This window comes from Aulonocara stuartgranti (genome assembly GCF_965226115.1).
Source record: "Aulonocara stuartgranti genome assembly, chromosome: 7".
NCBI lineage: Eukaryota > Metazoa > Chordata > Actinopteri > Cichliformes > Cichlidae > Aulonocara > Aulonocara stuartgranti.
In genome coordinates this window covers 59,494,460-59,519,481 of record NC_138945.1, presented here as the reverse complement: position 1 = coordinate 59,519,481, position 25,022 = coordinate 59,494,460, and the positions used below count along the sequence as shown (strand labels likewise).

The 25,022-nt window shown below is 41.7% G+C and overlaps 1 protein-coding gene across 3 annotated transcripts in view; it reads left to right on the top strand.

Moving 5' to 3' along the window:
* Positions 1-21,261, top strand: part of grm3 (glutamate receptor, metabotropic 3) — a 42,593-nt gene extending 21,332 nt beyond the window's left edge. For all 3 annotated transcript variants that reach the window (XM_082539319.1, XM_082539317.1, XM_082539318.1), the window contains 9 exons: positions 5,261-5,530; positions 6,021-6,624; positions 14,598-14,840; positions 14,945-15,134; positions 15,414-15,723; positions 15,835-16,028; positions 16,168-16,300; positions 17,976-18,153; positions 19,114-21,261. In XM_082539319.1, coding sequence (XP_082395445.1) covers positions 5,261-5,530; positions 6,021-6,624; positions 14,598-14,840; positions 14,945-15,134; positions 15,414-15,723; positions 15,835-16,028; positions 16,168-16,300; positions 17,976-18,153; positions 19,114-19,190 — 2,199 coding nt within the window. In that variant the 3' untranslated portion in view covers positions 19,191-21,261. The remainder of the gene's footprint in view (positions 1-5,260; positions 5,531-6,020; positions 6,625-14,597; positions 14,841-14,944; positions 15,135-15,413; positions 15,724-15,834; positions 16,029-16,167; positions 16,301-17,975; positions 18,154-19,113) is intronic.
* Positions 21,262-25,022: the final 3,761 nt, after the last annotated feature.

Genomic DNA, 25,022 nt, shown 5'->3' with positions numbered 1-25,022 from the left:
GTATCTCTACTGTTTGTGTGACACCTGTGATTGAAACTGCAATAAACAGAACATGACCATAGCCCAATCAATAGTAAAAGGGAATGCAATATAGACGCTACTAGAGCTCAGGCACCCGTCACTAATAAATGATTCACCATGTGCATATGTACTTGCTGTGTTTTCTTTTATTTTCATGTTACGCAAGAAGCAACTTCTACAAGCAGAGATCTTCAATATATGTTGCCATTTTCCATATGGAAAAAAAAAATCTTTTCTCAGCTTTTATTAAAAATATTTGATTAAGTGCCTTGCAGTCAAAGGTTAAAGATCACTTGAAACAGATAAACACTTACACCAACTTTAAATAACTAAGCGCAAGAAGCTTTAGCAGTTTCAAACTGATGCTATTGTTTTTATATATTTCAACCCCATAAACATTCCTTGTGCTGATTCTCAGTTCCACTTTGTTTTAACTTTACCATTCCCTTTCTTCTGCCAAGCCTTGGTACAGCCCTTCATTTTATCCGCTGTTTGTCCTATGAAAAGCAAAACACACCTTCCTGTGGAAGTTCTGCTTCCATACGAATTAAACGTGTAAGTAGCAGCCAAGTGGTGCTTATCAAATACACCTGATTAACTGAGCACCATCAAATGTAACCACATCTTTAATCTATACCTCTGCTTTCTAAAATGGCTATGGCAACACAGCTTAAGTTTGCTAAATGGAAAAAACAAACACAGCACATCAGCATAAACGCCTCATACCAACTGTCAAGCACGGTGGTGGAGGAGTGATGATTTGGGCTTTTTTTTACAGCCACAGGACCTGGACACCTCATAGTCATGGAGTAAAACATGAGGTCCTCTGTGTACCATTTCATTTTAGAAATATATATTTTAACTCAAAAGTACAATTTTTAAATTTAACCCTAACCCTTGTGCGTGTTTTTTATTTTGACAGCGAATGCGCACCTGCGGACCACTTATGTGCACCCCTGGTTATTTAGCTCATCATATCGCAGCCACAGAAATTATTTTGTCCATGAAACCATAAAGCTGCACTTTCTTTTTGCCTTATAGTCAGATTTGTCATAACTTCTCCGTTTTGTGGTAAGCTTTTCTTTGGCTGTCACTTCTTCACCCTGACCTGTCTTATTTGGCTCAGCAGAATTGAAATATAAATCCTGCTGCTTTTACACACGCACTCACATAAGCTCAGCGATTCTCTGCGCGATCAACCTCTCACATGTTTAAGCTGCGGGAGATTTCACTTGTCATGTTTGCGTAGTAAGCTAACGATTAATAAGACGATGTCAGAGGAATTGGTGCGCAAATTATCATCACTCACCAATCAGTGCTGTTGCTCTCTATACACAGTTCACGCGATTGCAAAGTGAAAGCAAAAAACAAGCGCAAATTCGAACGCGATTTCAATATGTCACATATTGACAGTGGCTCACCGATGCCAATGACATAATTACCCAGCTACATTTCCGAAAGAATGCAAAAGCATTGACATATATTTTTCCTTCCTACGATAGGCCGACGGGCAGGGCAGAGATAGATTTTGGTAGCCCGACTGGAAAAATCTCTAGCCCCAGGACGTCGGGCTAGCGATTTTGCGAGCCCTGTATCTGATTGAGGAATCACTCATCTTTGGAAAAGAGAGTTTATTACAGAGAAATGGCTCTTTCCAAAATAAAAGCTATACTATACGCTTCTTCTGGGCTATATTCTCAGCAGCATATTAAACATATCAGGTCCCCATAAGGCGAATCCTGTGCTAACGGCTGTCTAAATGACTCGGGTAAAGTTTGTAACATGCATGCTTGTTGTTTTTGTCTTTGCACTAGGATGATGTTGGCGTAAATGTGCAGTCATATTCGTTGTGTTCCCACTAGTGCTTTCAGGTTAACCTTGTTAAAATGACCTTAACGCCACAACACGGCAAATCTCCGTTAGACGGCCAACACTTAACGAGCTAACTGCGCTAACACACTAGCTCCCACCCATGTAATTGAGCATTGCGTGGCACATCCAACATACTGTTTTACTTTAGTCCATGAGCGCTTACCTTCAGGGTCATACGTCACATGAAAACCAAAATAATTCCAAACGCCAGATCTGAATGAGGGTGGGGGAGGTTCAATTTGCCATATACATATATATATATATATATATATATATATATTAGGGGTGCAACAATACACCAAATTCACGGTTCGGTTCGATACTTTGGTGTCACGGTTTGATATTTTTTTGGTACAAAAAAAATTTTCATGCCTTTTTAATTTGTCATTTATTAAATTTTCACGGCACATTCCGCACCACATCTCTGTGCGTTCATCATTTGTTTGAAGCCAGCTCACCTCCTGCAACTACTTTTCCGAGAATACGTGCTTCTTTTGTGGTTCGGACTCCTTCTGACATTTCTTTGGAGGTGGAGGAACATCACAGTAATTGCTTAAAGGAGCTTCTTCGACATCTTTAAGAGTTCTAAACAAATGTCTGTCCTCCTCCTGAAAATCTTATGTATGCAAACACGCATTGCAACTTCTTATCTTGTGCCCGTTTTTTATTTTGACAGCGAATGCGCACCTGCGGACCACTTATGTGCAGCCCTGGTTATTTCGCTTGTCATATTGCAGCCACAGTCCATGAAACCATAAAGCTGCACTTTATTTTTGCCTTATAGTCTGATTTGTCATAACTTTTCCGTTTTGTGGTAAGCTTTTCTTTGGCTGTCACTTCTTCACCCTGACCTGTCTTATTTGGCTCAGCAGAACTAAAATATTGTGGCGAGCTCAGACAAGGAGGAGACAGAGGTGTCGTTTGGTCTTGCTTCCCGTGAGCTAGCCAGGGAGCACAGCCGTTTATTGACATCTGCAGAAGAACACTGCCGCTAGCTAACTGCTCAGCGCGGCAACCGCACAGCAACAACAACAACAACACACAGGACGCCCTCTGACCCCGGAAGGACACACCGTCGCAGCGAGAGGGCGTCACCCGTCACTATGGCAACATAAACAAAACATAACTGTACAAACAGAACCCAGAACAGCCCTGACCCGCTACATAGCCCCCACCTAAGCGGTCAGTCGTCCCCAACGACCCCATTACCCCACACAAAGTCCTGCAAATGTCCAGGTGCCTTCTTTTGGCACACCGGCCGGTCACGACCGGCGGGGGAAAAGTCACTCGGGTCAGAACATGGGGTGCCACCATCATCCCACTTCTGACACTAATGTGGCGAGCTCAGACAAGGAGGAGACAGAGGTGTCGTTTGGTCTTGCTTCCCGTGAGCTAGCCAGGGAGCACAGCCGTTTATTGACATCTGCAGAAGAACACTGCCGCTAGCTAACTGCTCAGCGCGGCAACCGCACAGCAACAACAACAACAACAACACATAGGGCGCCCTCTGACCCCGGAAGGACACACCGTCGCAGCGAGAGTGCATCACCCGTCACTATGGCAACATAAACAAAACATAACTGTACAAACAGAACCCCGAACAGCCCTGACCCGCTACAATATGCTGCTGAGAATATAGCCCAGAAGAAGCGTATAGTATAGCTTTTATTTTGGAAAGAGCCATTTCTCTGTAATAAACTCTCTTTTCCAAAGATGAGTGATTCCTCAATAAGATACAGGGCTTGCAAAATCGCCTGCTGGGGCTAGCGATTTTTCCAGTCGCGCTACCAAAATCTATCTCTGCCCTGCCCGTCGGGCTATTGTAGGAAGGAAAAATATATGTCAATGCTTTTGCATTCTTTCGGAAATGTAGCTGGGTAATTATGTCATTGGCATCCGTGAGCCACTGTCAATATGTGACATATTGAAATCGCGTTTGAATTTGCACTTGTTTTTTGCTTTCACTTTGCAATCGCGCAAACTGTGTATAGAGAGCGACAGCACTGATTGGTGAGTGATGATAATTTGCGCACCAATTCCTCTGACATCGTCTTATCAATCGTTAGCTTACTATGCAAACATGACAAGTGAAATCTCCCGCAGCAAGCTTAAACATGTGAGAGGTTGATAGCGCAGAGAATCGCTGAGCTTATGTGAGTGCGTGTGTAAAAGCAGCAGGATATATATTTTAGTTCTGCTGAGCCAAATAAGACAGGTCAGGGTGAAGAAGTGACAGCCAAAGAAAAGCTTACCACAAAACGGAAAAGTTATGACAAATCAGGCTATAAGGCAAAAAGAAAGTGCAACTTTATGGTTTCATGGACAAAAGAATTTCTGTGGCTGCAATATGACGAGCTAAATAATAACCAGGGCTGCACATAAGTGGTCCGCAGGTGCGCATTCGCTGTCAAAATAAAAAACGGGCACAAGATAAGAAGTTGCAACGCGTGTTTGCGTACATAAGATTTTCAGGAGGAGGACAGACATTTGTTTAGAACTCTTAAAGATGTCGAAGAAGCTCCTTTAAGCAATTACTGTAATGTTCCTCCACCTCCAAAGAAATGTCAGAAGGAGTCCGAACCACAAAAGAAGCACGTATCCTCGGAAAAGTAGTTGCAGGAGGTGAGCTGGCTTCAAACAAATGATGAACGCACAGAGATGTGGTGCGGAATGTGCCGTGAAAATTTAATAAACGACAAATTAAAAAGGCATGAACATTTTTTTTTGTATCAGAAAAATATCAAACCGTGACACCAAAGTATCGAACCGAACCGAACCGTGAATTTTGTGTATCGTTGCACCCCTAATATATATACATATATTCATGACAGAAACTAATAAAAGTTACTATAAATGTTAAGTTTGACATATTTTGGCCCTTAATTTTTTTACTCTACCTTTCAGACATTGACTACATTCAGTCTAAGTGTCAAATCATTCCTAAAGAAAATACTTTTTATACTATCACCTAAAAAAATCATCAAGTTCATAGAGAATATTTTAATAAAATTCAGACTTATTAGATTGTATTCACACTGATCCATAAGAGTATAATCAGTCAATTCTAATTCAGCTCTGGATACATAACATTAAAAATATAATTTACAAAAAATTATGGGAAATCTCCTTTTGCTCCTTTATCCCTGGCTCTTCTCAATAACTTTACGGTGTTATCTGCAGCAAAATATTAAAGTTAAAATATTAAAATATATTTCATCATGTCATAGGAGCATGGGCTATGAAAATCCAGTAAAAAAAAAGATATCAATCAATCAATGTCAAGACTCTAATTTTAAAGCAGTTGCAATAACTTAATTTTACAACAGCAGGCTCAGAATTATTCCACCTGATTTATGTGTTCCCTCAGGTTGCCAATCTTCTCAGGCTCTTCCAGATCCCTCAGATAAGCTACGCTTCAACAAGTGCCAAACTCAGCGACAAGACGCGGTACGATTACTTTGCCCGCACTGTGCCCCCTGATTTCTACCAGGCCAAAGCCATGGCTGAGATCCTGCGGTTTTTCAACTGGACCTATGTGTCCACCGTCGCATCCGAGGGTGATTACGGGGAAACTGGTATCGAGGCTTTTGAACAAGAGGCACGCATGAGAAACATCTGTATTGCCACTTCAGAGAAGGTAGGAAAAAGAATTCATTTGCACATTTCTGTTGTCAAATCCACATGGCTATAAGAAGCAAACAGAAAGAAAAGCTAAACAAAACAAACAAAGCCAAAACTTCCATGTGGAATGTCACCCTGATGTATGGCCTACGGCTGCACCAGCAACAATAAGCAAAGTGCTAAATTTGTCCGCTTATAAAAGTTTGTCTTTACATCTTATCTCGTCCTACACCAAATAGGGTTTAATATCACACTGTTGTTATCAGTCGTGAACCAGAAAATGAAAGCTTATCTCCAAGAACTCATTCTGGGTGCTTTCACAGTCACATTTTTCATCTAATTTGCTACAGAAATACATGTTGGTATGAGACTGTGAGACATATCTTTTTTTGTCACATTTCCGCCTATGATTTATGTGATAAATAATTACGAATAGGGAACATAAGGAGGAGGAGCATGTACAGTATGTCTGTCATTAAATTGCAGCATGTCTCTTCTTTGTCCAGGTGGGACGGTCTAACGCGAAGAAGTCCTATGAAGCTGTGATCCGTCAGCTCCTCCAGAAGCCAAACGCCCGTGTGGCTGTTCTTTTCCTGCGAAGTGACGATGCCAGAGAGCTGCTGGCAGCTGCTGCCAGGCTCAACACCTCCTTCATATGGGTGGCCAGCGACGGCTGGGGTGCGCAGGAAAGCATTGTCAAGGGAAATGAGGTCACAGCTGAAGGAGCCATCACGCTTGAATTGGCAGCCAATCCCATACCAGAATTCAACCGCTACTTCCTTAGTCTGAACCCTGTCAAAAATCATCGGAATCCCTGGTTCAAGGAGTTCTGGGAGCAGCGGTTTCAGTGCTCTTTTGGGGGAGGAGGCGGAGTGGGCTTGGGAGAGACGCCTCCCCCACCATGTGACAAGGACTTGTCGATGGACAAGAATAACTTTGAACCCGAGTCCAAGATCATGTTTGTGGTGAATGCCGTGTATGCAATGGCTTACGCCCTACATAACATGCAACGTAGCTTGTGCTTTAACACCACCAAGCTGTGTGACAGCATGAAGGCCTTGGATGGGCGCAGACTCTACAGGGATTACATCCTTAATGTCAGCTTTGCAGGTAAGAGAGCTATAGCACGGCAAACAGAATGAAGAGCGATAAGGTGTTGAAGTTTTATGAAGAATAAGAAGTAAATGTTGGAGGGGAAGCTGGTGGAAAGACAGTAGGACAACGATGGGAATTTTCAGTCCCTAGTTAACAGTCCTCTGTGAAACAATACAGGGATGTTGTCCTTCTCCTCAGCCAAAGCAGCCACGAACATAAAAAGTACTGAAACAAATCCACTTAATTGCTATGTATTGTCAGAGCCAGCTTGCCATTGACACCTATTACCCATGCGTAATTGATACGACACTTGAAAGTTTCTTTGAGGAATGAGAGCTTCAGTTAATCCGTCAGCCATATTCTTCTCTCTTGCACTAATGAGATTGTGTGTGTTATAATAGCTCCTATAGCAGGCTGCCTGTCTGTCTGTCAGTCTCTGTAGAGTTGGGAGTGAAGAGACAGAGGATTGGCTTGACTGACAGATGGCGTACAAAGGAAGCGTTATAAATAAACTGCTGTGTCTCAGGGACTGACACAGGTTTAGAGGTGCTTATTCCTCCACCAACCGTGACCAGGAGCAGACATCAAAACAGCCAGACAAACAACACTAACACGGCAGATTTGCCATGGGACGCTGGGGAGAGAGAGCAGCAAGGATGGATGGAGGATGAGAAAATGGCATCGCCTATGAGGGGAGGGGGGGAGGGAGCTTACAGATAAGAGTGACAGGCAGACTAAAATGAGAAAAGAGAGTTTGGGGTAAGGTAAGAGAGCGTAAGACAGAAAAAGAGATAGGGAAAGAAGGAGGGAGAGAACAAGTGAGCACCGAGGCAATTCCGGAGTGGGACGGCATGCGTCAGCAGAAGAAGAGAATTCTCTTTGAAATTCCCCATCTTCATTTCTGCTACAAATCAAAGTGGAGCATTTCTGTCTGAGAAGAAGAGCGAGTATAAGATAGAGACTGAAGAAACAGTCAAAGCAATTGCAGTTGCATCCTCCACTTGGCACCGATGATCCCACTCCATTATAGAGTACATACAGTGAGAGATAGGAAGGATATGCAGATTTACACACACGGGAAGCTGACAAATGCTCTGGAGTGGGTTTTGGGGCAGAGGAGAGAAAAGCAGGGAAAAGCAGAGGACAGCAGATGAGAAAGAAGGTGTGAATCCCTCTGTGACTTTCCTACATCTCTATGTCTGATAATACACTCCCTCTAACACCGCTTCTGCCTTCTTTTTAATACTGATGTATGTCTGCGAATTGCACGTTTTTATTCTTCAGCTGGTAAGAAAGAACAGCAAATACAAACAACCTGAGTCCTTTTACACTGACAGTGCTGACAGAATGACAAGCAGCTGTATTGGTAAAAATCCATTCAGAGAAGCTGTGCTGATAAGAGCTCAAACTACGTGGAAGACGGTACAGTTAAACTGGGAACTTGCGGCAGTGTTTGTTTTGAGGTATTGGTTCGCCCAGAATGACTCACTCTCGCTCTCTGCTGTACATATACATCCTTCCGACTACAGTATGTAAGGAAGAAGCTGAGGTGAGTTGAGGTTGAATGTGGGGTATGAATACTGCAGCATCACCATCCGCAGTGCTCTCAGTCTGAACTGTAGCAGACGGAAAACCAACACTCTTCAGTGCTCTCTGTCTCCCTCCTTTCGCCTTCTCTTATACACACATGCAGGTTTATTGCACAGTCTTTGCATTGCATCAAAATCGGAGCTTCCTTATAGCTTCCAAATGTCCCCTAGGACTGTGATTCTTAAATGTAATAAGACTGTTGTTTTATTAGCTTTTACTGACATTGTATGTGGTGCCCTAATGCACTATTCTGCATTAAAAGCAGTGTTTTCATATGCGGCTCTCTTCATCTAATCTCGTCTTGCTCGTTGCTATGGTAATTGCCAATTGTTGAAGTGATCCGGTAGATCATGGGAACTGCTCCTTACCAACTAGTAACAGACACAGAGGCGTTTTTTTACACATTTTTATGAGGCCTTACAACATGCTTCATACGCAAAACGTAGACATACATACACACAAGAGGCACATAAACGCCTTCCTAACAGTCTTTTTTACAATGAGGTGGCTTGAAATGCTTGTTTTTCTACCAGCATGAAATTGCAGACACCCCCAACCCACACACTTCTCAAAGCCATCATTCAACTCCCACCCACCCACCTCCCCGATCTGCAGCAAACAGATCAGTATATACACACATGCATGCAGTCTTCTGTTCAAATAGTGGTGATAGATGTGATATTCCCCCTTCTCTCTTTCTCTCTCTCTGTGTGTGTGTGTGTGTGTGTGTGTGTGTGTGTGTGTGTGTGTGTGTGTGTGATATGTCTGTGTTAGCAGAGGCGGTGTGCCTTCAGGGCCACATTGAGCTTGCTGCAACGTTTAGATGCTAGAGAACAACCTTCACTCATTTTCTCTCCCTCGTTTTTCCCTCAGTCTCTTTTCCTCTGTCTCTCTGTCTTTGTCGCTGTCTGTCTTTCCGTCACTCTTTCTCTCCCACCTCATCACTCCGTCTTTTCTAGATGCTTGTCCCCCTTTTTTTCTCACCCGGAAAGTGTCCTACTCTCTCCTACATTCAAAAACAGCACATCCCACTCAGACTTCACAAGGTTGCTCTCCTGCCTCCACTGCCTCTCTGCGCCAGTCTGCTTCTCCACTCCTCTCCCTCACTTTGCTCATCTGTCCATCCAGCCTTCACCTATTCTCTGTTGATTCCTCTCTCTAAAGGCTCTCCTTTCCATCCACCTGTATCTCAGCTACCATGACATCAGTTTCTTGCTTTTCACTTTTGCTATCTCCTTTCTCTTTCTCTTGTATTCTTCTCCCTCTACTCGCTTGTCACTTCCCTCCTTTCTTTGCCCTTATCTTGTCTCTTGGCTCATTCTCCATCCCAGCACCTTCTGTTTTTCTCTTGCCATTTCTTTCTTTTGTCTCCTCTATCTCACCACCTTTCTTTCAGTCAAGCCTCAGCTCTCTTCCGCTACATTTTACCTCCTATACATTTCTGTCCCTTACTCTAGACTTCCTTTTCTCTACCCTATCTGTCCTCTGTTCCCCTGTGGCCTGTTGTTCTGTGACCCAGTCAGCGCCTCCATCCCCTTGGACCAAATCCACAGGGAGAACAAATATAACTAATGTGATCCCTCTGTGTGAATTTGTGACATGTGAGTGAATACCTGCATATATGCACTGAGGGGACATGAGTGCATGTATGTGTGAAGTCACGTAAGCAAAAACAAAAAAAGATTTACCCTCTCCACGTAAATCTGTGCACTTCACTTTCACCGCTTTTAGATGACTTATTCCTACTTATTCATCCCAAGCCGCCTTTGCCTCCTCTCGCTCTTTCCCCCTGCCTTTAATACCCACAATCCCCCTTGGGCTTTGCTTTAGCCCGACATGGCCGATAACATAATTAATTTCTCAGCTTCTGAATGAAAAGCCTGTTTTCACCATGCTTCTAATTAAGCTAGAATAATAAGGTGTTTCTCAAGTTAGTGGGAATGCTAAGTGTTTCGCAAAAATTAGGGTTCTGGTTAGGCTGCTTTATAACTACAGTTTGTCTTGCTTAAGTTGATTTGCTTTTTCTTTCTTTTCCCTCTTTTTTTGTATTTTTTGCTGTTTAATTTTCATTTCTCCCAGTTGTCTAATCAAGTGCCATTACAAAAATGAAAGAGTTTGTTGCCATTGCAGTAAGATAGTTGTATATTTAGATTTGATTGGGACAAAGCAAACCCTACGTTTCACCCAGCCTGTGAGACACCGTTTCTACTCTACTTCTAGTGTACCACATGGCAGATGAATTGGCTGACAGTATTGCTGGATGTCAGTGAGTGAGGCTTGGTCTTTTGTTTGCTGATGACACTTCACGGGCATAAAAAGTCACCCGGAGCAGTAGGGAAGTATTGTGTGGATGAGGTGACACAGAATCATCTATAACACTGTATTAGGTTGCGTTAAAAGATCTGTTACACATGGAAACCTAAGAGCCGCTGTTAGGAAGCATCGCTACAAATCATTCCGTCAGTTTATTGTTCAGCGTGTTGTTGTAACAGAAACATGTTGTAGAAAAGTAGCTGACAGATCAAGGCTTTTGTGCACATTGGAAATAATATGAACAGGCTTTTTAAAAATCATTTTTTAAGCAACACTGTTTCGGAAACACTGCAGGTCGGTCGAAAAAGACAGTTTGCATATTTGAGATGCCGGACTTGAACACAAAGACCTGTCACAGTGCTTCAGCTTTGCTATAAAGATCCTGAGGCTTTATTGAGGTTTCCAGCTGGTTAAATGAGTCTAACTTTATTTGATATTAGAGATTTCAATTTTCTTTGTCAATTCTGATTTTTTTCCTAAAAGTGACTTGCCTATGCTGATTTTCCCAGTTCTGATTTTCTTTCTAAGAACCAAAACCAACACCAAATAAAATTATACAGAAATTACCAAATTAAACTTTACAATTCCCCCAAAACTGCAGTAAGTTACAGCACATTGTCTATTAAATATCTGAAAAATAAGTGTTCTGCTACCTGAAAAAGATACTGTACACCCATCATCAGCTGACATTTAGGTGTAACAGGTTTATACAACAATGTTAATTTAAGGTGTTTACATTATTTTCCAGTATGTTTATAACTTTAACAGATAACAGGACACCAACCACTTTTTCATTTGTCTCCATAACTTTCCTCTTAAGTGCTTTGATCTGTTGCTCATACCGAGGCTCATATAGAGCCTGCAGGCGTGTGGCTGACTCTGTGCACTGGATAGCTTTAGCTTTAGCCACTTTGTCTTTGTTAGTTTCTTTAAAATGTCTGTATTCAGCTGGGTGAGGGTGATTTAAGTGCCTGATTAGGTCTGTTGTTACAAATGTTTTCGCACTCATCCACACATGGTTTACTTTGGCAAACTTTGAAGACAAAGAGACAACTGCTTTCCGAAGAGCTTCCATGCTAACAATATATTAATGTGTGGTTATGAGTGTGCACTATTTGTCTGCCCCGCTGTGCGTGTAGCATGTGTTGCGCATGCATGAAACAGACCGGCTCATAATTGGACATATGGGCAGACTGGTTCCCTGTTCGGTCCATCGGTGGAACTGAATTTAATACGTGCATTTTCATAAGATAAATGGATCTCGATGAGTATCGCTGACATTAGAGTTGCATCTGTTGATGTTTACCAAGACTATATTTAAAGGACATGGCCACTATAATCACTTTTAGTTGGTATAATATGGCCACAGCTAACCTGTTGATAGTAAAAGCACATTTGTGGTGCCCTAACTTGCTGTAATTGGAGATAAAGTATCTGAATTTCAGGTGCAGGACCACATCTCCAAACACGCTCTTCCGGTTCTCATCTCTATAAGTTCCCCCAGTTCTACAAGCTGTTCATTCTCGTTTACACGCCCCACCATCCCTCCCCTTTTCAATTCTTTAACTTCTTCACTTCTATTTAGTACATGGGGATCTGCCAGGCTCGGGAGCCGCCACCAGTCCACTTCGAGGCCTTGCCTAAACTGCACCTCAATTCATGTCCAAGCCATTCATCTTTATTTACTAAACCGCTGTCAAACCTCAAATAAGGACGTGCGCCCAGCAAGTGAATTACATGATCAGTATATATATCTATATATATATATATATATATATAGAGAGAGAGAGAGAGAGAGAGATTTGTAACTATTTGGGAAATCAGGAAATCCTAAATGTATATATTTTTTAATTCAACAAAACACGCTGGAGATGTGGACTGACAAATATTTATTAACTGTTTTAGCTATTATTTAAATGGCCAGTCTCAAAATTTCAACATGCTCAGAAGTTTGATTCAGTGAGTCTACGGCCATAGATGCTTAGTCCTGTCAAAACAAAAACCTTTGTTGTTGTTGTTTTAGTTTTATTTTTTTTTAGTTCAGTCCAGGACAGTGATGAAGAGAGAGAATTTTGTCCATCAGTCAATAACCTGGGCTACGTGTCTCCGCTCTCTGCAGTCAGTTGAATCTTGGTGGCCTTCGCTAGCTCTGACTTGCACCCTCATCCACTTTCTTGATAAGCCATTCTGTCATGTCAGCGAGGTCACTGATGTTGGAAATAAGGAGGAATCACCGGTCCTCTGAGTCTATTGCTGCCTGAATGCGATGTGTTAGCGGGAAGTCAAGGACAAAAACAGTGCCTTCAAATGGCTCTGTAGGCCAATACTCTTATCTCTTTTGTCTGTATTACACGTAATTACCACATGCAGCTAATTAGGCCTCAGCACATATCTAAGGTCCTAATAAGGTGCAGTTATGATAATTAGCCACTGGTAACGTCTTCTGTCAGTGTGTATTGGTGTTTAAAAGGAGGAGGTCCCAGCTTGCCTTATTGCTTGCTGATATTAGCAGACTTTATTATCTGGCGACGTGCAGCATAATGGATTCATATATCTCCTTTATCTCAAGATATTATCAGCACCTTCTTATTGAAATCATTTTCATTTAGCTGTCACCTAAACATTTAGCTGCAAAATCCAAAGAAGACTTGACAGTTAGAATTTCCTGTGACAGAGGGAGATGAGAGAGGAGAAAGATAGAGAGTTGTGCTGTCTCTGTGATTTATGGATTTCATAAACCCTAACCCCCTCTGCTGCCATCTGACACGCCATTCTTTTCTGAGCACACTGAACTATCACAACAATAGCACAGCTTTAGCCCCTGTCAGTGCTGCGTGCACATACGTACACATTCGCACACACACACAGCTAACAGCAGGGTCAGAGCTTTGGTTCTGTCAGCACTGCCTCCCACAGCGCTCAGAGCAATACCTTAGCCATCAAACTGTAAAGCAAAACCTAATCGAGCTTCAATCTTGTGTGCACATCCTTACACGTACACACATGCAAACTTTTCAGCCCAACAGCTTATTCGCAATCTGTATCCTGATTCACTCTACTGATCCCAGGCTGTATGTATGGAGAATGAATTCAGCCCACGATTTATTCAGTTACCCAAAGACAAAGAGATATGAGGAAGGCGGCATAGCATCATCAAAGCAAGCTGCACGGTGAGGACCGAGAGCCTTGTTACAAATTGAAGAACGGTGCTTTATAAACCCAGCATACACTGTGATTTCTCTAGTCACATCATCTTTCGACAAGGCACCACCGTATAACACGCAAGCCTGTGTGTCAGCAATACAGAGCTGACTGCTCTGCTGTAAAGGACAGCGATGGCACAATAGGAGTGGCATACACTTTGTCTGTGTCAAAACAACCAACTTTCAGCACTGTCAGGTCCAGCACTGCCTGCAAAGCATCAATAACTTACTGTTTTCCCAGTCCATAGCCCTTTTCTATTTGTTTTTTTAATGGTGACCGCACATCCTGCCAATTTTACAATCTCTTCTGTTCCCACATCCTCAGGGTAGATGGTAATCCTTTCATAACAACATGTATACAAACCAATTTGGCAGTTTCAGCAGTGCACCTCACTCACAGAAGAGACCCAGAGGCTAAATCTATCATTGTGTGGGTAGCTATAGCATTACCAAGGGATTCAATTCTCTGCTTCCATGCCTATATGGCTTTATGGGCAGCTTGTTAATGATGCATCTGGTAATAAACTTTATCAGATCTGATTTTAGAACAGCAATTTTGTCCCTAGGTGACCTTATGGACAGGTGGGAGGCCAGTGACACACACATCACCAATTATACTGGGCATTTATAGCCTTTTAGAAAACACTTTTGTGACTGGCTGGTCTTCAGTAATGAAAACACTTTTGTAGTGCCTTTCACTATCTGTTTTGGACTCCTAAGGCTTACTGACCATTGCTTATTGTCCCTCTCTTCACTGCTGCTTTTAAAAGACATCAATGAGACCTCAATAAGGTGATTGTTTGTGATTGTTAAGCTTTGATCTCCTTTCCCACTGGGTTTATCGCCTTTTTTCCACTCTTTGTCTCTGTGTTCTCTCTTCAGCCCCATTTTCTCCTCCAGGCAGCGAGACAGTAGTGAAGTTTGACACCCAGGGGGATGGCGTAGGCCGATACAACATCTTCAGCTACCAGCACTCTAGTGATCGTTATGGTTACGTGCCAGTAGGTGAATGGGCAGAGAGTTTAAGTCTGAGCAGTGATTTAATTCGCTGGCCCAGAGAAGTAGTGCCCACGTCGCAGTGCAGCGACCCCTGTGAGCGCAATGAGATGAAGAAAATGCAGGCAGGTAGGACGGTGAATTTCATTAATTTCGTCTTTGTTGTAGTGACATTCAAGGTAGCAGCACCTTTGGAAAATCTGCCACAAACTGTTCATATTCTTGTTTCCCAGGTGAGTACTGCTGCTGGATTTGTACAGCCTGTGAGCCTCATGAATACCTGGCTGATGAGTTTACCTGCTCACCTTGCGCTCCTGGCCAGTGGCCCACTGACGACCTGACGTCCTGTTATGACCTTCCCGAGGACTATATTATGTGGGAAGATGCCTGGGCTATTGGCCCAATTACCATTGCATGTGTAGGGTAAGTGACAGGGAAACTGAACAGAAGTAGCTCACAACAATAAGTAAGTGAGGAAAAACTTAGCATGTGGTCAGCCGAGGCTCAGCGTCATACAGATACAGAAATTTTCATAGCTATGCACAGACAATGACATGAGCATATACTGATTTCAGAATATTTTGTTGATTGTTTAAGTCAATTTTGCTATTTATAACCATGCTTTATGTGTGTGACAGCATATAAGCAGTGACTTCATGACACTGATTGTATGTCTGGCTGCAACTTCCTCCCTGTCCCCAGATTCATGTGCACCGGCCTGGTGATTTGGGTGTTCGTCAGACACAACAACACACCACTGGTGAAAGCATCAGGTAGAGAACTGTGTTATATCCTCCTCTTAGGAGTCTTCATGTCCTACGCCATGACTTTCCTCTTTTTGGCCAAACCCTCTCCTGCCATCTGTGCCCTGCGCCGCCTTGGCCTGGGCACATCATTTGCTGTCTGCTACTCCGCCCTTCTCACCAAAACCAACAGAATCGCCAGGATTTTCAATGGTGTGAAAGACGGAGCGGGAGCCGTGAGGCCACGCTTCATTAGCCCATCCTCTCAGGTGAGTGATTGCAGCATCATGTCTATCCATCTGCATCAGTCAGATGGATGGATGGATGGACAAACAGTAGATCTCGATGACCTTACTTCCTCTTTTCCCTTTTTTTTCCAGGTGTTCATCTGTCTGAGTCTAATCTCTGTCCAGTTAGTAATGGTGTCAGTATGGCTGCTGCTGGAAGTCCCCGGCACGCGTCGCTTTACATTGCCGGAGCGACGACAGACTGTCATCTTGAAGTGTAATGTACGTGACTCCAGCATGCTGCTGTCACTGGGATATGATGTGCTCCTGGTCATCTTGTGTACTGTGTAAGTGTGTCACAACTAAACTCACAACTACCCAAAATGTACTATATAAAGTAGTTTATGTTCTACAGATCAAATCAGGAACTGCTGAAATGAAAAGGGTATTTTGTCAACTTAAAAATGTGATTCTCTTCTCCACTAGGTATGCCTTTAAGACCAGGAAGTGCCCTGAGAACTTCAATGAGGCCAAATTTATTGGATTCACTATGTACACCACCTGTATAATTTGGCTGGCCTTTCTTCCTATCTTCTATGTTACATCCAGTGACTACAGGGTATGGTTTTGAACATACACATGCATGCACGAGTGCGTGTTTCTGTATTTAAGGAGGACACTGATCTGACTCTAGCTCAACAAGATGCAAGCCTAACCTTAAAAACTATCTAGCAGCAGCACAACTGTGATGGTATGCTTATGGTCCAAATAAAAAGCAGAATTAAATACTCTGGGCTGTTTGTGGTAAAAATTAACTATTGGCAGTTTCACATTTACTGTTTTTTCCCATAGACTGCAAAAGTTATATGTAGACATTTTGATGTTGGATGTTGTATAAAGCGTTTTGAGTGCTCAGTTAGAATAGAAAGCTGTTTCATGTTCCACCTTAAAAGTTTTTTATTTCTGTGATAAAGATGAGCGTTTTTTCAATGGGACTCTATGGCAACTGACTCGCTTTGGTGTTTCAAGTATGTAATGCGGTTATTTGAGCAGTTTTTATCTTCTCAACATGATTTTTTTTTTAAAGATGCACAGCTAACAAAGCAGAAATCACATAGGTGTAGTCACAACTTCAACAATTCCTAATCCTATTGGCAAATGTCCCAGCTGTGCAGTACTGGGAGTGACACTTGAACAAGCTCTGTCAAACTGCTGACACATGTTCAGATTTAACAGCAACGGGGAGTGAATGTTCACCTGACCATACAAATCTTAGGCATACACACACACACCTTATATACACACTCCACAAATGCACACGTTGTATCAAAGGGCGCAAGAGAGGAGTGCCGATAGAGTGCTGATGCCAGGGCTGCTCATTTGATCCCCGTAAAATGTCAAATAAATGACCCTCTTTCGCTCACTCTCATACTCTCTCTAGCTCTCCTCTCCACCCCTCTAAATATGCATTTTTTGACGTAATGTTACTGTAAGATTAGACAGATATGGGAAAAACATCGCCAATATGCATACCCGCCCACTCACATACTCTATGTACATACGTACTCAGAGGAGACGTTGAAGGGTTTATTGCTGATATGCTCAAATGTACTGTGATCTCACTGGGAATTGCTGTTATTCAAACATTTGTAACACTTGTGATAACGATTATGGCGGGATACAGCAACATATAGTGCGCACTGCTGCGTGCTGGAGATCAGGAATCAAGAGAGAATAAGAGTGTACTTAATTGGCATTGATTTCACAGAGAATAAAATTAAAGCTTCCCTCCAGTGAGAGACTTTGGCCACTGTGGTCTCTGTTGATTAAGTCTTTTATTGATAGATTCTAGTAAGTGTTATAAGCTAACAAAGTATGCTAACAAAGACTTGTGCTCTCACTTTACATGCATGATTATCTGCAGCGTGTGCAGACACAGAGATTCATTTCTTTAGTGTCTTTAGCAGCATTTGCTTTCATTTCTAATTCTATTCAAAGCACTTTGTCATAAGCACTCAAATGTTCCTTTGAAGTATTTTCATTATTATAGATTGTTATCATTAAATTAGTTTGTAATAGCAACTGAAACAGTACAAAAGTATGCATGTCAGGATTACTGGCAAGTCTCAGCTGACCGTAGATGCAAATGTTAGCAAAAACGATTTAGTCCATGTGACAGTGATAGACTTGCAAACTGCTCACAATGTGGCTGATAGCTAGATCGATGGATGCATGGATGGATGTCTTGTGCTAACCTGGCTACTAATTACTGTCTTCTTATGTTTCCTCTGCAGGTTCAGACAACTACCATGTGTATCTCAGTCAGCTTGAGTGGCTTTGTGGTGCTGGGTTGCATGTTTGCCCCCAAGGTCCACATCATCATGTTTCAGCCCCAAAAGAATGTAACCAGCCACAGGCTTAACCTTAATCGCTTCAGTGTCAGCGGGGCTGCCACCTCATATGCATCTCATGGTAGGTTATTTGGTTATATGCTCAACATTCTGTACTCAACAAAAAGTCCAATATTTCCCTGTCTATTACTATTTATAATATTCCCAACCTCCTTACTTACTTAACAGTTGGCAGCCATTGGCATGTTTTCATGAAATAGTGCTTCTTTTTCCCCCTGGTGAAAAATCCCTGGTGATTGTGGCCAAAAAAGCTTCATCTCTGACCTATCCAGATGTTGCTCTGCATACATCAGACACTGATTTTAGTGATGAGGTCACAGGTAATGTTTTATTCCTGATGACTCTTTGATGTAGGGACCCAGTTTGTGCATTAGTGCTGCACAGTGGAACAGCGCACCACCATGCCTATTTTAGCTAAAGCTTCCAGCAACTGTTTTGTAGTGGGTGGTTTTGATTAGACTTCCTGCCCAGCAGACCTGCAGTTTTATCTGAACATTTTCTCTCAGATGCTGTCTTGATTTCCACAGTTTCTGTAAACTCACGTTGCTTAATGGTATTTTGGATAGTGGAAACTAAAACTAAAAGAACATGGGTTGTATTTATAGACTCCCCTGAATTGTAGATACCCAAACCAATTAGCTTATTTCCAGATCACTCAGTTTCTTGGAGCAGCCCGGTTGGTGAGTGTTTCCACAGGGCTTATTCAGCTGAGAATTGTTATTACCTGACAACTCCTAATGTTAGTAAGTTCCTGTGAGTAATTCAAGACTTAGTAAAAATGTAAAATATGTTAAATGTGTGTGTGTGTGGGGAAGAGGGTGGGGGGGTTATTGCTGCAGGGTCATTTCTACTGCAAAATATGAATATTTGTGTATCCTTCTATTCTGTATGACAAAGATGTTGTTGTTTTTTCTTTTACTAATTTGACACCAACAAAATTGAATATTTAACTGTGCTTTTTTTTCTGTCTGTGTAGTTGTATTTTCCCTTTTAACCCCCTTGCTCCTTTTTCCTTTCCTAGCTTCTGTCAGCGCCCACTATGTTCCCACTGTGTGCAACGGGAGAGAGATTGTAGACTCCACTACTTCCTCTCTGTGACCACATCCAGTCTACTCTCCAAATCTGCCCCCTGTGACTGTTAGCCAGTTGATGAACATTATCCTCTTCTTTGCCCGCCTCACACACACACAACGCTCACAGATAAACAGTCACATATGTGCACATACACGCACAAACAAGCAGACACCTTCCTTGTGGACTAGAACTGTATCGTTTCACATATGTAGAAAGTGTGTAACTATATGGAAATTATTTTCTAGGGATGTATATACATGGAAATCAAAACTTGTTGTATGTAGAGAAACAAAAGAACAAAAAAAGTTTTTAGGAGGAATTTTTGGAGCCTTTGTTTTTGATAGCTTTGTTATGATGCAGTGTAAATAGACATGCGCTTACTCATGGTAGGAGGGGCTGTGTCCCTCAGTCTGGATGCACATTTGTGGCTCTGCTTGCCTCACCTGCAATACCCCACAGACTTTTTATTCTCATGCTTTTTTGTAGGTCTCATTGTAATAACAAATGATGTATGTATTTCTATTGTGTATCTGTACATTTGTATATTATGCTACTGATGGTTCAAACAGCACAATGTTGATGGTCTTACAACCCTAGAGTGAATGTGGACTAAAGCATAACCTGGACTGGTTAGAACAGCTGGAATGGACATGTATAAAAAACAAAATCTCTCAAATTCATCAACTTTCAGTTTGAGAATTCATCCGTTCACATCTTGATAGATGTGCTTTGCATCCTAGATCTATTTAAGAACCTAATGTGGTTGTTTTTTGCGGGAAGGTATGTTTTGCTTTTGATACAAATGTTAATTTTTCTATTTCTAATCATGGAATCCCTTTATCTTAATGGCCATAGTTCCAGACATGTGTTCACCAAAGCAACAGTATTTTACTCCCACTCTTAAACTGCTGTTTCTATGGAGGATTTCTGTAATGGATTGCTAATAATAACTAATAGCAGGGCTGAAAAGATACAGTACAACAAACACCTTTTTTTCTGCCTCAAAACTGTCAACACAGACAGTGCAGCAATAGTTGTGTCGACAAAAGCAAACTGGTGTCTTACCCTGTAATTATGAACTTTATGTACTCAAATGACTCAAACGCTAATGGAGGAAAATGGTCTGCTTTCATGAATACATGCTGAATTTCTCCAGCTAGAGGGGAATGGTAGCTGATGTTTCTGTGCCCCATAGATACAGTATGTGGTGATGTTTTGAATATGGCTATGTGCCTTAATGTAATGTTTGATAGTTCTCCAGGTAGAAGTTGTAAAAGATCAATTTTACATTACCAGCTGCAAATCCCTGTTTGGTAAATGGAAAAGTGGGCTAACTATAGAGAACATGCAGATAGTTTTATTTCCTAACGAGCCTTCTGCCATTGATTGTTTACCTGAATTACTGAAACGGCGACTCGGAGGAATCCCTGGGTTAAAATGCCTTTCCCTACCACCCATATCTTTTCCAGTCTGTTATTAAAAGGGAAAGGGTATTTCTGATATATATGCCCATATATTTTTACAGCATAGCATCTCCAATAAAATGAGGGAGGGGAAGAGGAGCTCATATACCATTAAGATTGAGTCTTTGACTCACTGAGTTATTGAAGTGTGCAGTTTACATATCTGTGTTAAATGTGTTGATGTTGAGAGGCACAGAGGAGCAGCTGGCTTTGGCAGTCCCAGAGAGGCTCACGAAAGGAAGCAGAGCACACAATGTCAGCTGCTGGCTGATCCCAGCTAACAAAAGGATGTTAGAGAAAAACTCATATCCATAAAGTACATCCAATTTATCAAAACATCCACACACATCAAACTGTCTGTTTCAAGCTGGAAATGTTGCAGACTCGCTGCTGGGTGACAGTTCTGAGGTGGTGGAATAAATGAATGTTGCGAGAAAATCTAAATATTAGCAGAGTAATTTAGCATATTTTCTTTTTAAACAAGTGACTCATGCAATAATTTATTGCATTTAAGGTGGTAGTAAATTATTAATAAATTGATCTTAAATGTTTACATATAATATGCTGTCTGGAATAAAGTGTGACTGTTATATTTGATGTTTCCAGCAAAATATGTGATCGGAATCACTCATTTTCTTCCCCCCCCCCCCCCCCCCCCCCCGATCGAGCCTTTTCAAACTATTCTCTCAAATTTCATACAGCAGATGTGGGTAGAACTGTTGAACATTCATCTCATGACTGGTCTACACCTTTATGCTGCCTGTCTCCAAGAGCACCCTGTGATTATCACACTGAATGATAGATTGAAAGAATTTCAGAGGATGCGCCAAGATGAGCCGACCTACATTGGGGCGTGTGTGTTAGGTGCAGAGAGCAGCAGGAGAGAGCGCTGTGGCAGAGCAGAGGGAAGCTGCTGCTGGATTATGTAAAGCACTCCCACAGCCCAGAAGTCACAGTGCTTCTATGGAAGCTCAAAGCATCTCAGAGATTCGCAGGCTTTGTTAGAAGAAGGCTTAGCCATTCACTCAGTGGTCCTGCTCCCACAAGATACACCCAGCATGGCACGTTGCTATGGACAACCACCATCACATCCGCTGCTGGAATGTCTGTTTGTCCGCATGAAGAGGAGGGGTGAGGAGTTGCCGAAAAAGGAGGAAAAGAAAAACGAGTTGCTGGTTCTGATTCAAATTGGCAGTGACTGATGAGATTTGGCTCTGCGAGTCCCTGTACCCTACTCCCAGCTTTTAATAGTTGCACAAATAGAGCACTTAACCCTGTTCTCCACTCATTTAGTCCGGGGACCAGTCTCTGACAACAATCTCACACTCTTCTTTTGACCCCGTCTCTCACAGTCTGCCTCACCCCTTCAACCATTCCCTCGCCACATTTGTCCACCTCATCTCCACTCGATGTGTGAAACTTGCTACACAGTGGGTCTCAGCCAAGACCACCTAAGCAAGACCAGCAGGCTGCTAGGCCATACTTGAACTGAAGCATTTAGATCTGGGAGCCCACTGCAGGCATGCTGTCGAGGCATAAGGAGGTTTGAAAAGGGTTTAACGGGTGTATGGGAAAATCTGTTGGAACTGAGACGTAGAGGAAACGCTTTACTTTGAAATGCCTCACCTTTCCGAGTTTTACCATGTCATGCACCAAGTAACTCACTCTGGAAGCGTCCTTGATTGGCTTTACTCATGAATATCCTTTACAAGCAGCCATTCATTATAAACATTGTTCCTCTATTCAGCCTCGGCCAACTGCTGTGTGCTCCACAAAGATCTCTGTGCTATAGCCCCCGCCGTATAGCAGAATGTGTCCTTGGCCTCTTTGAAACAAGATGAGATCTCTGCAGACAAAATGAAGCTGAGGTTTAAGGGACTCTGGAACTGATCAACCACAAAAGCAATAGTTCCGTGTTTATGGTATGTGCAATAATAAGGCTGTGATGACATCATAATAAAATAACAAGGAAAAAAACCTGGTTTTGTCCACTCATCCTTCTCTCTGTTCATCTCAGAAAAATATCAATAAATGCAGCTAAAATGTGTGTCGAAGTGCAGATACATTCGTCTCTCCAGCAACACTAACAGCCTCTCAACATCACTTTCATATCCACATGGGCTCTATTCAACGTGTGTGTTGCCAAATGTTGAAAGATGGCTCTAACACCCTGCCTCATCTGTTCCCCAATGAAGGCATTCTTGTTAAACCATCTACCGGAGAGCCCAGTGTTTTTGCTAAATGCAGTGTGAAGGTTCAGTCTCTGAAAGTAAGACGTTAAAAGTGTGTATTAAAAAAAGATAAAGATGAAGCAGTCTTTTGGTAATTTTCCATTCTACACTGCAGTCAGTAGCTTGTAGTTTGACACAACGTACGTTAGAGAAGCTATTTTGTTTTGCTTTTAGAAAAGTCGGGGACATGTCAAACTGTTGAAATGAAAATCTTATCATATTTATTCATTTTATCTCATTTTACTTTATTATTTTTACAAGATTACATTATCGTTATCTGTTCTGTAAAACAGGATTTGGACTCTTCTTTTGTATACTAGTGAATGTCGCCCTCCAGTGGTTAGTTTCAGTAATTACACTTCTGACCACCATACTGTGCTGCGGTTTACAGCAAGGAGTTCTCCAGCGGCATTAAACACTCGGAAATCGTGTACAGGTAAATTTTCAGAAACTTGTACTGAAAAATGATGTTCTGTAGGGAAGCAAAAACCAGGGAAAAATCAGAGAGGACGTTAAATTAAACGACATGAGTTTACCTTTTAAAATCTTAATGTTTGACTGACCTCTGCAGGACGATATGGCGAATGCCAGTGAAGACCAGGGTGAGTTGCTAAGGAAAAAGGTGGGGGGAAAGTGGCTCATCAAATGTATCATTTCTAACCGCGAGAGGGATTTTTTTTTCTGCTTCAGCTGCTTCAGCTGTAGAATATGTGTATACACACACACACACACACAGAAAAACATTTAGTATACACATCCAGAGTTTTTTTTTTTTTTTTTGCATATACTATTATATATTGTACATATATTTATTAGTTTCAGATTTAGCCATTCGTATATTTTGCCTGTTTATGTTGTTGTATTTTGCACAACTCTGTTGCTTGTGAAGCTCGCACACAAGAATTTCACTCGCATGTGCTGTACCAATGTACCTGCACATGTGATGTGACAATAAAAAGTGATTTGATTTGATTTGTAATTTTCGCATCCTGTATATCAGTAAGTCAAAGGTAGCCACTTCTGAGCCAGCATGATGATTTGCGCAATGGTAACTTTAAAAAGTAATATATCATTTTAAGGTAATATTGTGCCCTCCGTTGCTAGGATATTATATTACTGTTGAAGCCAAGTGCCAGAGGGGTTTGGAAATACTGAATGCTTTCAGGCCACGATATAAATCTTCTGACTGATGAATGCCATTCATTCCACTATAACAACCAAAACCAGGAAAAGAAGTTCTGCCTTATTTGTAAACTTGTTGTGCGATGACTAGTTGGGCAGTTTGGAAAATATTATTAAAACATAATGCAATCATTTGCAAATCTCATAAACATTAAACTGAGACATTTTTACCATTTTATGAACAATATTTGCTTAGTTTGAAATTGATAGCAGCCACACATTTCAAGAGCAAAAGGCTGGAAACATAAGTAGTACTAAAGAGAAATATCTGGAGGAACATTTTGCAATTGTGCAAAATTAATTGTGCAACAGGTGAGTAACATATTCTGTATTTTTTGTTTTAAAAAAAAAAAAAAGCATCTTAGCTCGGCAGATGTTCACCAATCTGCATCTACAAATTGTGGAACAATTTCATAATAATTTTCCTTAATGTAAGATGTTCAATAACTCATTATCTTCAGTGCATCAAAAGATTCATAGAATCCAGAAAAATCTTGTTGGGCAAGGCAAAAGGCCAAAAATAAGTATTGATTGCTCATGATCTTTGGGCCATCAGGTAGCTCTGCATTAACAGACAAATATGATTCTATAATGGAAATCACTGCTTGAGAACACTTCTGGAAATCACTGCAAACATAATCCAGAAACACACGTCTTCTCTGGGTCAAGGCTCATTTATACTGGACTGAGAAAATGTGGAAATCACCATTTGTGGTTAGATTGTTTTAAATTTGAAATTATTTTTTAGGATAACATTGGTCAAATATTTCTCACACCAGAAAACCAAAAATACAAATAAGACCCAGGACTGGTGAGCAGCTATTGAGTCCATTATCACCTCTCCCAAAAAATTCCAGCACATGGTCTCCTTTGCTCACAATTACAAGCTGCTGTTAAATGAAATGGGGACATCACCCTGTCCCAAGTTTTTTGGAGATATGTTGATCCCATCAAATTCAAAATGATCTTATTTGAAACAC